General features: G+C 42.4%; 1 protein-coding gene across 6 annotated transcripts in view; it reads right to left on the reverse strand.

The window, feature by feature from the left end:
* Nucleotides 1-16,663, reverse strand: part of CGNL1 (cingulin like 1) — a 159,572-nt gene that overhangs the window by 80,546 nt on the left and 62,363 nt on the right. For all 6 annotated transcript variants that reach the window (XM_078448645.2, XM_078448644.2, XM_078448641.2 and 3 more), the window contains exons 5-8: nucleotides 14,670-14,771; nucleotides 13,983-14,131; nucleotides 12,448-12,583; nucleotides 3,144-3,356 (exon numbers count right to left, since the gene is read on the reverse strand). In XM_078448645.2, coding sequence (XP_078304771.2) covers nucleotides 3,144-3,356; nucleotides 12,448-12,583; nucleotides 13,983-14,131; nucleotides 14,670-14,771 — 600 coding nt within the window. The remainder of the gene's footprint in view (nucleotides 1-3,143; nucleotides 3,357-12,447; nucleotides 12,584-13,982; nucleotides 14,132-14,669; nucleotides 14,772-16,663) is intronic.

The raw sequence follows: 16,663 nt of genomic DNA on the forward strand, positions 1-16,663 counted from the left end.
TCTATTATAGAATACTCACATGTAAATAATGTAACAAAAAGGCAGCATCTGTCTGCTAAACTGACTTTATTTTTTCCATTAGATATGATTCAGTCACATTTGTTCAGCAACCACCTTCAGAAGCACAAGCTAAACAAGAGACAAAAATGCAATCATGATGCCCTTTAGGAAACTGCAGGGAAACGTAAAGGCAACGTACAGAAATTCAGAGTAACAGAGTTTCCTAAAAGACGTCCTCCATCACCATCGCAGAAAAGCCAAGAGTAACTACACAACAGGGACTGAAAACCCAGTTATGAGGGGAATTTGTCGTCTACTTCCTTTCACTCATCAGATTACGCAGATATAACTGTGTGCCAGACACTGTGCTAAACTCTAGAGACAAAGGTCACACGATGGCAGCCTGCAGATGAGCTGAGTTTGATCGATATCATTCTTCTCTTGCTAATTTAAAAGTCGGAAGATCTCACATCAACATCCAGATATCCGAATTCTTTAAAAAAAAAAAAAAATTGAGAGATGACAACATGGGGCAGGATTCCTTTACTAACAATTTTCAACAGCAGTAAAGAAGGAACGAACTCTACGGCAAAGGGCACACTTACTAGTTTGCCACAGTCTCCACCGTGTCCTACTGTCCCCCCAACAACACACCCAGAAGTCCACTCATTCATGTCCTTGCCTGGGCCCTAAGGTACTTAAGTTTTCCACTCCTACTCCAGGAAGAAAAAGGAAGGATAAAAATGTCCTCTGTGCTTCTTTAAGAAGCTTAGAGTCTAACGAAGTCACAGACACGATGAGTTACAACATGGTATCATAGAAACTACAGAAGATGAATAACTAGGGAGCAAAAGAAACCCTAAGAAAGGTGCAATTAACCCCACAAAGGGGAGTGGAAGTATCCAGTCACCATCACAGGGGAGAGGAAATTTGGGGAGGGTCTTGAAGGATTCTCAAGGGGGTAGTCTGGCAGAAAAGTGGACGGAGGTCAGCTCACATGTACAGAAAGGTGAAAGGACTAAGAGAACATGGAGTTTTCTGGAAACGGGGTTAGGTAGAAAAAGGGCTTCTATCACCTACCACGATAACAACTTGGAACTTAAATGTAGCAATGGGGAGCCAAGAGAGCCTTTAAGCACAGGCTGACATGATCAGATTTGTCCTTTCAGGGGAAGATTCTGAGAGCACTGTAGAATATGACCTTGGGACAAAGAACCTTGCTGGCACACACCCCTTTGGATGCTGAGGTGCATCCCTTTTTGGTTAGTTTCCTGCTGCTTAGAAACCCTACATTCTCTGCCAATGATACATGTCTTGGTTAACTCACTTGTTATTTCTTTCACAAACCCATATGGGTCAACCAAGTTATCTTTCTTAAATTGGCATAATTAAAATGCTGTACTTGGGGCACCTGGGTGGCTCAGTCAGTTGAGCATCCAACTTCAGCTCAGGTCATGATCTCGCAGTTCATAAATTCAAGCCCCACATTGGGCTCTCTGCTATCATCATACAGCCTGCTTCAGATCATCTGTTCCCCTGTCTCTGTGCCCCTCCCCCACTTGTCCTCACTGAAAAATAAAACATTTTTTAAAATGCTGTACATTAACATACAATACTGACCTCTGAAAGAGTCAAAATGCAACAGACTATGTCTCTACAGATGATCTTGATGTCATACAACAAAAATGTCCTCTTTCACCTACCATGTTTCCCTTCCCCACTTGCACTATCTGTGAGAGGACCTACAAGCTTCTAATACCATATCCTGCATCTGATGCATGGCACAAATTTAACTTTCCTTATATTCAGATCACTATACATATGCCCGAAACACCATCCTCGACTACCCTTCAATGAATAAACATATTAACTCGAGCTTTGATGAAAGGTCTGAACGTGATAAAGACATGTGGGTTCAAAGGAGAATCCTCTTACTCAGTAGCCTACTAGCACATCCCCCACGAAACAACAGCACAGAAAAGCTAAGAAAAAGGACACCAGGCTGCTGCGCAGAAAGAAAATCAGATGGAACAGACACATCCCCTCAAAGCAACGAAAATTAAATCAGTTTCCATTTTCTCCTTCAAACTAAACCTAATCTCCAAAAAAAAAAAAAAAACCTAAGGCAAATCAATGAGAAGCTCTTTAAAAACTATCTCAGTTATAACAACCCCAAACACACTATTTCCCAGACCTTTTATTGTTATAACAAACAAAACCATCTTTCACTTCTTGTCATTTGCAATTACCATGCCATAATTGAAAATCAGTGAATCACTATGGAGCTTAGGGGAGGGGGGGGCCTACAAGCTCAAAGCTGTCGCCATAATCATCACAGAATAAACCAACAGTATCAAGAGTTCTTTCCTCATCCTCTTTAACCTGTGCATCGCAGAGACTCTAAAAAACTTTATACTCTGTAATTCCCCTCATTCCCTAAAGATGGCATGATATTTCAAAGCATTTTCCCCTTCAAAACGTTGCTTTTTCTCTTCTTCAACAGCCAAGATGAAGCCTGCACCAGAAGACCTCAACATAATTTACAACCTATGTTGTAGGAGCCAAGAATTCAATTAAGAGAAAAATTATCTCACAAGGGTCTGGGCAATTCAGCCAATTAGCCCTGGTGGAACTCTGCTAAGAAAAGAACCCAAACCATTTAACAAAAGGCTTCACAAGTCAAAAGGAACAGGCTAAGGCAGGGGCAGGGGTCAGGATTCCAGAAATCTGGGTCTGGTCTGCAATCCTGTCGCAAAGCCACCCAATGCCCTCGGCCTCCAACCCTTAGGCACACCTGGAGGGGCCCCGGTTTGTACTCTGCAAGGGGCTCGGTTCCCTCACGGGCCTCCAAATCTCACCTCAAATAAAAGCATTATCCATGTCCTTAACAATTTTTAAATTTATAGACTCAAAATGGTCAACAGGGCCAATGAGCAACAGGGCTGAGCTCATTATTCATGATCAAGCTCTATTTCCACAATCTGATGAAACTGAGTTTCACTCTGTAGTGAAAAGAAAAACAACTAGCACAGGCGTGAGCAAGGCGGTCTCGCCCCTTCGTCTGTCCCCGTGCCACACCCTCACTCTCTTGCCCCGGGCCAACATGCCCTGGAGTCTGACCAGACCTGGCTCAGCAGACTCACCTTGGTGGCCTCTTCTACACTCTCCCTCAGGGCCTGCAGCTCGGCATCGTACTGCTCCTTCAGTTTGTCCATCTCCAGGTCGTGGCTGGAAACCTCTTCCTTCAGGGCGCCCTTCAGGGCGGTGAGTTCACGCTCCCGCTTTCTCAAGAGGTCTTCCTGCTCCTCTTTGGCGATGAGCAGATCCTGAAGATCCTGTTTTGCCTGTAAGAGTTCCTAGAGACGGAAGCGTGAACAGGGAGGTGAGGATTAAACATCTTTGCTGAATGGCCCTACGTGTCCCCTCCAGCTGGGTGGCCCAGACGAATGGCCATCCTCTCAACCTGTCCTCTGACTCTCTCCTCACCATAGTATACACCAGTTTAGACCATCTCCTCCTCATCCCTTTCACTCCTCTGACACCATCATTCCCCTAGATTTGTTTGCCTTCGTTTTGAGATTCGATTTGAAGAAGAAAAAGGGAAACTGATTTCATTTTCATTGCTTTGAGGGGGCAGGTGTGTCTTTTCCATCTCACCGCCTTTCTGTGCAATGAATGGTCTGTTGCCCTCACAAAGGGCTCACGTGTGCTGTTGTTTCAGTGGGGGACGTGTCCACTGTGTGGGCTCACTTAACTTCACGCCCCCCCTGGGGCCCTGCGTGTGGTCAAACCCTTCATTCACAGCCCTGGTACTGGGAGGGCTCTGCCCAGTCTCCTGTCGCACTTGGGCAAGGCACACACTCCCATTTTCTCCTCATTCACTGCCAAGAGTTCCTGAGAAAAGTCACAAAACTGGGGCAACACGTTCCACTACAAATCGCATTACCTAAACCCAAGCGTGTCCTGCCAAAAGTTCGCATTCCTTCTACTTCACCATCTTTGTCTCAGACCTACTCGGCGATCCTCAAGTTCAGGACACTCCTCTCCTGCAGACGCCCCCACGTCACACTGGCGGGACCCGGACGCGGGTGCCTCGGCAGCACCCCCACCCCGGCTCTTCTCCGCACACCCAGCCCCCTCCCACCCGCAGCCACTTCCCACACCACGAGCTGCCCCTCGCCAGCCTGCTCCAGGCCTTTCCTCCATCGGTGATCTGTTTCTCTGTCACATTGTTCTTTTCTCTTTCCTTGAGTCTGTATTCTTTCCCTCAGGGCACAAGAATCCACTGGGTCAAAAAGCAACAACAACAACAACAACAACAACAAGCTTTGCCACTAAATTTTTATAAAGTGTAATTTCTGTCCACTGTGCTTCTTGACCACTTAGTCACTCTTTAATCTCTTGCTACATGGCCTTGGATCCTACTGTACTAAGACTGTCCCCTCCAAGGTCATAGTGACCTCTCAGTCAACAAGTCCAGGCTTCTCCCCGGTCCTCACTTTTCTCCACCAACCCTTCTTTGATCCTCCCAACCTCTCTTTAAAATTCTCTTTTGCCCTGCAGTTCAAAGACAGTACTTGCCTGTTTTCTTCCCTCAGGCTGCTTTTTCTATGACAATCTTCCCTGGCTTTTCTCTCCCTCTTCCCAAAAGCTAAGATGATCCCCAAGAATGCAACTTCGCATTCTTTATTCTTTTTTGGCAAGCTCATCGGTTGGGTTTTTTTTTTTTTTCCCAACTATTCATTCTAAGTAAGTAACTCTCAAACCTTTACCTCCCAACTCTTATCTGAGTTCAGACCTGCACTTCCAGTGACCTGCCAGACACATCCATCTGGATGTCCCACAGGCACCTAAGATTCAGTAGGTTTATATTTTTCAGCGAATTCATCATGTTCCTTCCTTTCCTCCTCCTTTGTTCATTATTCTTCTAAATGGCACCACCTGCTTGGGAGCTTAGAAGCATCCTTGACCTCTCTTGTCCTTGTCCTTCACAACCAAAATGTTAGCTCTGTAACATCCTAGAGATCCTTTCCGTCGCCTCCCTGGTTTAGGCTCTCCTGCCACCCAACTACTCACTGCATCCAGTTGCTCACCTGTGGCCCCTATGACGTGATCCTCTGTCTCAAGCGCCCTTCTTCCCTCTCAATCCCACCTGCCTCTGCCTTTCAGAAAATCCCTGAAGACTCAGAGCAGGATCTCCTGCAAGAAGTCTTCCTTGAATCCCCTTCCTGATACCCATCTCACTCTAGCGGTGTGTCTCAGAGCACTTAATGCTTTTACCTTGCAGTCCACAGAGATTATTTTCTTTCCTCCCCTGTTAGACTGTCAGCCCCTTGAAAGAAGGATATAGATCTGACTGTATTTTTGGTGCACACATCAATGATATTGGGAATGTGTCTGTTCTGAGTAGAAATAAATTCACACATGCAGCACGGCAGAAGTCTGGAGATGTAAGAATTCTAAACTGGTCTATTTTTTCACTGGTGGCTTCTGAGTAAATACACATCCTGTTCTCTTGGAATTCCTGGAGAATCAGAGGAATGGCTGCCACCTGTGGAGCTGAGGCCTTGGCGATGATAAACGACTTTCCATTCAAGAAGTATGTCGTTGATGAGGGGATGAAAATATGACTGACGATGGAATCTCTTAGCCTTTTCTCTGGGACATGCACATGCATTGAACCAGTTGCAGGGTAGAGCCACATGGCACAGACCAAGACTTAGCCCTTCAAAAATTTCGCTAGCAGGCACTGAGAAGCTCAGAAGAAAGGTCAAGAGATTCATCCAGGTAAATAAGGCAATTCTGGTTCTTCCAAAGCACCAAGCACAGAACACATATGCAAATCTTATGAAAATATACCCCATCCTGACACGCACCAAAGGGGACATCCTGGTGCCAATGCTGCCAGCCAAGGCAGCAGAAACCCCCCCACCATCATGGCTGTGACTGGCCACCCCATCAGGTCTTCCTGGGCTTTCTGCCAGCCTCTAACAGACATTGTGGTTCTAACTCCACTTCCTCCTCTTACTCTCACCCATTTCTCAATTGTTTTGATGATAAGGCAGTTCCTCTTCCCACACTTATCTTTCCCAGGATGTATCTGGTCTTTGCGTTGCCTGGTGTGCCCTGCCACCAATGCATGTCAAGAACCTAGGTTTTTATGGTCCATTTTACACCGACGCACCATTATCTGCAGTCGTGGCTTTGCTTAAGTGGCCTGTGTTGTACAAATCCAATCAGATTACACCTCACCCTATCACTTAGCAGCACTTGAGGTTTTCCAGGGTAGAGGCCAAAAAACCACGAGAGATTTCAGAAACTTTATCCCATCGCCTCGGTATCCTCATTTCCAGTTATATCAAGACAAAGAGAGCAGAAAAAGTATATAAATTTCAAAACGTAAGTAAATACCCATCAGAGGTGACCATGCCTCTCTAGAGATACCAATCAGAAAACAAAGGAAAGCTTTGCCCAATCAGAATCAGCACTTTCAAACTTCATATGCATTCAGGCTAGGTGCAGATAACAAAGTATCCAGGAGATAAAAGCCTAGTGAGTATGAATGTATGTGAGCAGGGAGAGGCGACAGATGTGATTGTGCTTGGTACATAGTATATAACAGGAACTGTGGTAAGATTTCCAAAAATCCTAAGAGAGAATATTCAAGGCGATTAATATTATTCTTATTCATAGATGGAAAAAAAAAAAAAAAAACCAAACCCTGAAGCTTTGAGACACTAACATGCTTACATTCACACAGCTTAGAGGTGGAAGATTAGAACACAGACTGGATACCAATACCCCTTCTTTTAATCACACAGCCTCTGCAAGCCTGACCACAAATCTACACACTCAAGAGGGGCTGAGGAGCAATTACCCTGTGCTCAGTCTCTCAGCTGCAAATAGAATAGAACACTGGGTATGGCTGGAAGTGCCTGTAAGGAAGTCCACCTCTTTAAAGAAAAGACACATTCCCTGGGGCACCCGGGTGGCTCAGTCGGTTAGGTATCCGACTTCAGCTCTGGTCATGATCTCACGGTTCATGAGTCGAAGCCCAGTGTCGGGCTGTGTGCTGACAAGCTCAGAGCCTGGAGCCTGCTTTGGATTCTGTGTCTCCCTTTCTCTCTGCCCCCAACACCAACTCACGCTCTGTCTCTATTTCTCTCAAAAATAAACAAACATTAACAAAAATTAAAAAAGAAAACAGACATGCCCAGAACCAGAAAAGAAAAAAAGCTGAAAGAAAAAGAGAAGCCCACTCTGGGACCTAGCTGTTGGCAGCAGCAAGTGGCTATCTGGAAAGCAGACATTCCAGAATATCCACAGCAGCCACTTACTTTCCATAGAAAGCCTCACTCCACACACCACCTATTGACAGGTATTCCAGGTCAACCTGAGAAAAATGCTGATCTCTTCTGTATAAATGTTTCCCAGAAGTTCAGCAGGGGTCCCCATCGCTGGCCCACACTCACTGAAAGGATACGTAAGGGTTTTGTATCAAAACTGTAGCTGATAGGAATTATGTAAATTTTGTTCTCAGAAGAACAGCCTAGAAAGCACATCACAGCTGATGAAAACCATGATTATTTTTTAGTACTTTTTGATTAAAATATGTGTAATAATTCAGTAATATCCTGCAAGTTTAGAACTATTTAGAGACCTCATTTCTGAGCACAGTCTATCCTCGGATCAATATAATTTCAATACCAGAGTATTTCAAGTACTTGCTCTTGGCAAATGCCAAGGATAAAACATTACCAGATTCTGTTGGAGTGAGGCCCATCTGTCAGCACTGTAGGCTCCCATCAAAGATGATGGTTGGTAATTAGAAAACTCCACTGTCATGCACTTAGAGAGAGGTCTCACGTTCACCCCTTTCCCCCAGAATAGAGGGAAATGCATTCACAGACAAAGAAGTGGCTGAAAACTTGTCCCATAATCATTTTTGTAACCTGAATTTTTTTTACAAAGTTCAGAACAATCAATTGTTTAAGAATAACAAAGTCATCTTATTTTTGGTCAGTTATATGGCTTATCCTAAGCAAATTGTATTTTTTACTATTTCTTTCTATCTTCTTTTTAGCCATTTTATTCTCTCCTAATGTTGCTTTACTGATTTTGTATTGGTGCCCAGTATTATTTAACAAAATGTGAAGTATTAGAAGAGATTTCATTAAAAATCTTATGGATTGTGGCAAGCCTCACAAAATAAAAAGCCTTCAAACTTTTTAAAACATTTAAAAGCAGAAGTGTTTAAGGTGCATTGTGTTTAAGAGCCTCTTCTAAGCTAAATGCCATGGAAAACTTGGCCATAACTATAATCTGTTATTGGATTCGCCCAAGCCACTTTTTATTAAGATATGAAGAATAAATTGAACATGACAAAGAGACAGGGTCTATTTTATTAGTGGTATAGAAACCATAGATCAGGTTTTAAATGTTGGTGACAAGTAATAGGAACTTGATTAAAACAGTGAGGATGAATTTCCAGAGGAGAAACCCACTTTGGCACAGAGAAGCTAACTGTACCCCAACTAATCCTGCAGAAAGACAGCAGATAACAGTCCTCCCGTTACAGGAAGAGGCAAATAATGAGAAAGCCAGCAACACTGGGAACATCTGTAAGAGCAGATGTGCTCTGTTTCCTTTCTGTGTCTCTCATTACCAACCTGAAAACACATCACCAAAACTGAGGTTCATATGCTTATCCTAGTTACCACTGTAAATAAGTCACTAAACTATTTGATTAATTAAATCATATTCATTAATATACACTCTAAGTACACTGTGCTTAAAGAGGCAAAGAAGCACGTGGCTCAATTCAGAATTATCCCCTTTTCTTAAAAAGGTGACAATTCTAAAAAGATTTAAAAACTGAAATTTATTCCTTTGCTCTGTTGCTTAGTGCTGTGCTAGGCAAGAAATGGGGGAGGAAGCAAAGCCAACACGTCTTTGAATTAGCCGGCTAGAAGAAAGGGACAGAGGCATCTGGGTGGTTCAGTTGGTTGAACATCCAAGTTTCGCTCAGGTCATGATCTCACAGCTAGTGAGTTCGAAATCCACATCAGGCTCTGTGCTGACAGCTTGAGCTTGAAGCCTGGAGCCTGCTTAGGATGCTGTGTCTCCCTCTCTCTCTGCACCCCCCCCCCCCCCACTAATGCACGCACATCACTCCTCTCTCTCAAAAATAAAAAACATTAAAAAAAATTTTAGTAGAAGAAAGGGACAGATACAGAATAAAGCAAAGTCAAATGTGCTAACATGAACCTAAAAGGATACAGCATACCAGATAAAAAGAACAACTAACAATTATAGGTTTCAGTTAGTGAACAAATTGAGCAACTTAAAAGACTTCCCAACAGCTAACACCTTCCTCTTTTAGAATCAATAAAGTGTCCATACAAGAATCATAGGATTCATGGCAGTCTTCTATTTAAATTTGTTTGTAAAGCTACATTTTTATTGAAAGCCATAAACTGTTCAACGACATCATTTCTGGAAGCTTACCCTTAGGAAATTTTTTTAAAGTAGTAAAAGGATACATGTGAAAAATGTTCAATACATTTTTACGTAATTGAAAATAAAAAGAGAAACAATAAATATAGAAGGATGATGAAACATATTACGGTTTATCTCCTTAAAAGATGAACTATGAAGACTATAGAGTATAATAAGGAAAAGTGGTTCTGAAAAATGAACTTCTAAAAGCAGGTATTGGGGCACCTGGGTGGCTCAGTTGGTTGGGAAGCCAACTACAGCTCAGTCATGATCTCGTGGTCTGAGAGTTCAAGCCCCACATCAGGCTCTGTCCTGACAGCTCAGAGCCTGCTTCATATTCTATGACTCCCTCTCTCTCTCTGCCCTTCCCTGCTTGCTCTCTGTCTCTCTCTCAAAAATAAAAAAACAATAAGAAAATTAAAAAAATAAAATAAAAGCAGGTATCAAAGCTGCAGGGGCACTATAACTGTCCCTAAATTACAGAAGGGCAGATGAAAATTCTCAATGGATAGGAAGGCAAACAGAAAATGCAGAAAAATAGTCATTAAGGTGTGCGGAAAATGTTTCCACCACCTGTCCATTTCAAGATTTCATTTTATGATGTTTTAATGCTTCAGTGACAAATACACCCATTTTCAAAGCCTCATTCTAACGCACCTTGTCTTTGTAACTCAGCCCTCTGAAGAAGGCAGCACCACGAGAAGCAGTCTAATCCCACAAATGTGGTGGTTTTTTAAGATAGAGGTCATTGGAGGGGCGCCTGGGTGGCTCAGTTGGTTAAGCGTCCGACTTCAGCTCAGGTCATGATCTCACGGTCTGCGAGTTCAAGGCCTGCGTCGGGCTCTGGGCTGATGGCTCAGAGCCTGGATCCTGCTTCTGATTCTGTGTCTCCCTCTCTCTCTGCCCCCCCCCCCCCCATTCATGCTCTGTCTCTCTCTGTCTCAAAAATAAATAAATGTTAAAAAAAATTAAAAAAAAAAAAAAAAAAGATAGAGGTCATTGGATAAAAAGGGAAATAGGTGCTAAGGAACAGACCTGAGGCCTGTTTGGGAGAAAAGGTCCAAACAGAGACAGAGAGATGGTTGTGTGGGGAGAAGAGAAGAGATTTCCCTCTGCCCATGTGAAAAATGAATCCATGAGTATGCCTATCCTGGGTGGCCACAAGCTCTCTGCTCTCCATCGCTGCCAAGTCATGGGGAAGAGACTCTAAGTTCTAAAGAGCAAGAACTAAAATCCCTCCTGGGCAATTACTCCAAAACCAAACAAGGAAGGGGGTGAGTAAACACCTGACAGCTGACACTTACAGGCAGCCAGAAACTTTAACTCCAAGACAGGGGATGAAGAAAAGACACAGGCCCTTAGGGGGAAAGTGGTAGAAAATGAAAATTAAAGGTTGACAGGATACCTTTATTTTTTTATGGGTTTTTTTTTTGCATCATTCTAAATTATGTATCATTTATTTATGGCTGTTCCTATAAACCAACGCTTATAAGGAAATAAATGTCAAAACTATGCCAAAAATACAGGTTATGATAGTATTATAGCCAACATCAAAACATCTAAATGAGCGCAGAGATACAAGTTCTGTTTCTGAGCCTCGATTATACCCAGTTCCCACCAAAACAATGTCAATGATCATAACCTATGTGTGTCTACCAACTCAACAGAATGGCAATCTAATTCAGGGGAGAGATAATGATGGTCTTTGGAAAACCACACAATCATCAACAAACGCTAAGCAGTGGAAAGAGTCAACCTCATCCACTGACTCATGGATTGAGAAGAGCTAAATATTCAGTCGGGAATATACTCATACGGGCAAAAGCCAGATAGGCAACCTATGTACACAGCAAATATATTCATTCATTCACTTATTCATTCATAATGCATCCATCCAACCATCCACCAAATATGTGCTGAGTGCCATATGTCCCAGTCACAGGTACAGCTACTGCAGATAAAACACTAAGCCAGTCATCACCAACCCTGCCTCCTACAGCTTACAGTCTTGTAGGAGCCTTAAACAAAAACTTAACTGTGATAAGTGCTGTATGGGCACTAACATCTTTAAAATGCTTTCTCATAATTAGTATTACCTACAAAGTGTTTTTACCTAAAGTTTAACCTGAATCTGTTAGTGTTTAGATCTAACCTCAAATTTACTGGCAACGCTCAAGATAGTGGAACAAGTTAATGGACCCCATAAGGAACAATCGGACAAATCCAAAATATGGGCCATTGGTCTGGTCTCTTCCAAAAACCAATGGAATGGAAGAAAGCTGGAAATATGCACCAAAATCTATACAAAGACAAACTCAAAGAGAGAAAACAATTAAAGCAATATGGGATTCTAGGTTGGATCCTGGCTTGGGGTATGGAGGAACAACTATAAAATATACTTGAGGGACAAATTCTCAGTAAGGACCAGGTATTAGCATTATTGTTATATTGTAGGAATTATTAATTGTTTTAGGTATGATAATAGTATTGTGGTTATAACAAAATTCCCTAATTTTTTTAAGATGCATGCCAAAGAATTTAGGAGTGAAGTGTGGTATTATCTGTAATTAACTGTGAAATGATTCAGCAAAGACAAACAGATGGACAGATAAAAAAATAATGGGATAAATGAAGGGACAGATGAAGAAATGGTAAAAGTATGGCAAAATGTTGATGACTGTTGGATCTGGGTTGGAGCTCCATGGGAGTTCATATATTGATCTTTCTACTTTACTGTATGGTTGAAATTTTTCCTAAGACAAGGTTTAAAACCTATTAATCCAGAAGGAAATAATACTGTGATGCTTTTATGGAATCTAGTCATAGGCACAGTGCAGCAAATACACGTAACAGACTATGGCTCATAGTATCCAGTCCGCCCCACCTCCACCCATCCCATCCTCTCCAGGCAGATGCTTTCATATCAGCTGATCCCACAGTCCCCCTTACCTCAATCAGAGCTCCCTTCTCCCTGTCCTCGGATCGTTTAGCACTGTCCAACTCATCATGCATTTCTGAAAGCTGGTCCTGAAGATCTCTGATCTCAGTCTGGTGCTGTTCCCGTTCCATCTTCACCTGGAACAGTCTGGCAGGGAAGGAAGCCCATTAGAGAGACTCTCCTGGGCCCAGCTTTTTTTCATCCAGTCCGATTGCAGACCTTAGGATGGTCAAGCAGAGTCATCTAAAGCCCCAAAGAGCCTCCTGTTGTCCATTCTATACTGAACAAGGCATCACAAACCAGAAAAGGCACTGGTAAGAACTCATGACTTCAGTCTAACTTGCCTAACAAGAAGACAAATGAGAACTCAAACCAATGTAATGGGAAAGGTTATATAGTGACCATTTCTCCCCACAAGGAGACCACAGGGTCCTGGAATTTAGACGATAAGATGAGAAATTGACCCCCCAAAAGCACAACCTCTTTGATAATGCCTTCACCAAAGCCACCCTATTCCCTACCTCCCACCCAACCCTACCCCACCCCCAGCCCCAGGAGAACTGGCAAATCATGGCCTATTGGCCAATCTGGCCCACAGCCAATTTTTGTAAATAAAGTTTTATCAGAATATAACCATGCTCATTCATTTATATATTGCATATGGTCATTTGCACAATACAATGGCAAAACTGAGTGGGTTCAACAAAGACCATATGGCCTATAAACCCTAAGTATTTACTATCTGACAGAAAAAGTTTGCCAACCTCTGCTCTAAATCAAACTGACAACTGTTTTACCTTTTTATTTTGTAAAGTCTTTACTACACCCTAAATTTTGCTTTTTTCTCACCAATTCTTCCGGAATTAACCTCTAAGAATGCTTTAAAAGCAGAAACTACACCATCAAAATAGCAAGGGCAATTAAATGATTTTATTATATAATGTCTTATTTTTCTTGAATTCCCTTCTAGATTTCACCCCCACTTAAACCTTCACTTAAGGCTTTCACCATGTCCACAGAGCTTCATAGCATTGTACATTTTCGGACATTGGTTTCAGATCCTTTTGTTGCAGATTTTAATATGACATAATGACAGGGCCATCTTGGCTTTGACTTTCCCTCTCGGCAGACTCAACAGATGCATAAGCACTGGTCAGCAACACTCAGGAGAAAACTCACCAACTAGGAGATTACAGAAGTGATATGATGTGCTTTTTAGAGGCTGGGTCCAGACTCCTCGAGAACTCTGTCTTTAGATATCAACACTCTGTATTCCCTGCTTCTCACTTATCTGCTATGAAGAGTCACTCTAAGGGGCTGAAACTTGACAAGGCATTTTTTAAGGTTATAAAGATTTTTTAAATTATTAACCTTTCTGCATGTGTCACCAGTTTCCCCATTTTAAAAGGTTAAGAGGGAGAAAAGGAGGGGTCAGCAGCCCCTATTAACATCTGGAAGGCTGGTTGGTATTAAATGGACAAAAAGATTCTGGCTACATCGGATGCAAGAACCCAGGAAGGGCAGAGGCTCTTGGCCCAGGACTCACTCCTCCAGGTTCTTCCGGAGCTCCCCTTCACTTTCTTCTAGTCGCTGTTGCAGCATGGAGTTCTCTTCCACCTTACTGTCGTGCTGGCCCTGGAGCTCTTCCAAGTTTGCTTTCATCCTCTCTCTCTCTTCCTTGATGTTCTGCTGATTCTAATATAAATACATGTGATCTGAAAGTACCTCCACCCAACACTAACGCAATCCCACAGATTACCTCGAAACTCTGATGGACTCCATGGCTTTGCATTTACTTATTAGACAACTTAATCAAACTACATCATTTGGCATGGGACTTTGCAACTGGAAAGAATATTAAATATTGAATGAGCTGTAATATGTCTAAAAGAACTATGAAGACAGCTAAACCTCGGTCTGCTATTTCTATCACTCAGTTTGGGTATTTTATACGCATTTAAGTTTCCTACTGGCCTGCCTGAATCCAACAGTGTTTCACTCTGTCAGAGCAAATGGTGTCTATATGCTTTGGTTACTTAAAAAATAGAAACATAAAAATTTCTCTGGACAGCAGGAGCCAAATATACAGGAATTTTTACTCAGCGGTGAGAGGAATGTTTCTTTTGGGGACAAAAAAAAAACTGACTTTCACTTCACTTGGGCATCCCAATGTGCTTAAAATATTATCAAGCAAGACAGAAATGTTAATAATAACAAAGGAAAAAACAGGTACCTTGACTTCTAGTTGAAGCTGTCTCTGAAGTTCGGCCACTTCTGTGGTCAACTTGTTTTTCTGTTCCAACAGATCTCTGACTTCAGACGAAGAATTAGAAGCCTATAATTATTGCAAAGATTCTCTAATGTAAATGTTCAAGATGCTTTATTCTCTCCGTCTCCCAAAATACAATCTGAGCAGTAACACCAAAATCTTAAGATCCAATTCAAATGTAAATCCCTATAGAGAAAGGGACGCAAGGAGACTTTCTGGGGATAAGAACGTTCTGTATCTTCATCTGGGTGGTGTGTGCATGGACACACAACTCTGTTAAAAACTCAATAGGGGCGCCTGGGTGGCTCGGTCAGTTGAGCGGCCGACTTCGGCTCAGGTCATGATCTCGCGGTCCGTGAGTTCGAGCCCCACGTTGGGCTCTGTGCTGACAGCTCAGAGCCTGGAGCCTGTTTCGGATTCTGTGTCTCCCTCTCTCTAACCCTCCCCCGTTCATGCTCTGTCTCTCTCTGTCTCAAAGATAAATGAATGTTAAAAAAAATAAATAAAAATAAAAAAAAAACTCGATGAACTACACAGTTAAGATTTGTGCAATTTACTGTATATAAGTCAGATGCCAATAGAATATAAAAAGATAAAAATAAATATTTGTTGTAGATTCATCCACTGCATAAAGTTATACCCAAAGCCCATGTCTCCGTGTCTCCGAGGCCCTTCACACAATCCATCTATTACAGAACTTCCGTGACATTGGGACTTACTGCTCCATAACCAGAAATTTTCTCACTCTCTGCATATGCCTGTATACGAGTAATAAATAAACGGATGCTAGCTACAATGGCTTTCTTCTTTTGGATGCTACATTTCCATAATGAAGACAGATATAACAAAGAGGGATCTGATTAAAGAGAGCCTATTAGAAAATATCATCTCTGATCTGAGTATGAATATTAATGATCTCTTTTTGTTTCTTCCATGGATACAATAACAGGAGATGCTCTCAAAAGGATTTGGCTAAAATCCTATAGCAAAGTGGCTAGAAAACTACAAAGGGGAGGCGCAAAATGAAGCTAGAAAATGCCATGTCCTGGCTCTCCTGCACCTGAATCCAGGTGTGAATTGTGTATAATGAACTTGGAACGAGATACTTCCTGACTTACTCCTGTGAAGTTAACTGAACCCAAGAGTCAACAAAAACACAGGACTTCCTATTTCCTTAAGCAAAATGAGAACAATCCAATATGGAAATCTAAATCCAACTCATGAGAAATTGTACACTGTTCTTGCCCAAATGAAAACTCTACCTGCTCTGCTGTTTCCAACATGGTCTTTCCTTCTCTCATAGGAAATCACTTAGCTGACACCTAAAAGATAAAACTCCCAAGCCTTTGCCTGCAGATAATCAGATTCAGAAATAACAGGGAGAGATGGAGAGTAGAAAAGTATGGGCAATTCAGCAGTCATGGTGCTGTGATCTCAGCCAGAAGTCGAAGAGCTATGGTTCATCTCATCATCTCTGGCTTCATGCGCCAGCAGCCTAACTGATCTCCCTTCCTCTTACCCTACCTCTCTCCAAAAGCTGCAAAAGGAATAAATTTCTACAAATATGACACTATTCATTCCTGTTCAAAGTCCATCAATGATGGCCCATCACTTTCAGCCTAAAATGGAAACTTATGTGATATCCAAGGTCCTTTCTACCTGGCACTTCCTCCCCATATCCTGGCTCTCTGCTCCAGCTACATTAAACTACCTCCAGTCCCCTAAACATAGCAAACACACACCTCTTTATATTTGTTCATGCTGGTCCCTCTACCTAGAACACCCTGCCTTCCCTTCTTCTCCCAGAGCGTTCTTTACTCTTTTGAGACACCATTAGTGTCCTGGATTCTAGAGGGCTTAACCTAACTTCCCTAGTTTGATCCAGATCCCCTTAGTCTGTGCCCACAAACACAGTCTCAACATCAAGACCAAAGATGTATGTTTTCACCCAAAAAATA

Source organism: Panthera onca, chromosome B3 (genome assembly GCF_046562875.1).
Source record: "Panthera onca isolate mPanOnc1 chromosome B3, mPanOnc1 haplotype 2, whole genome shotgun sequence".
NCBI classification, from domain to species: Eukaryota; Metazoa; Chordata; class Mammalia; order Carnivora; family Felidae; genus Panthera; species Panthera onca.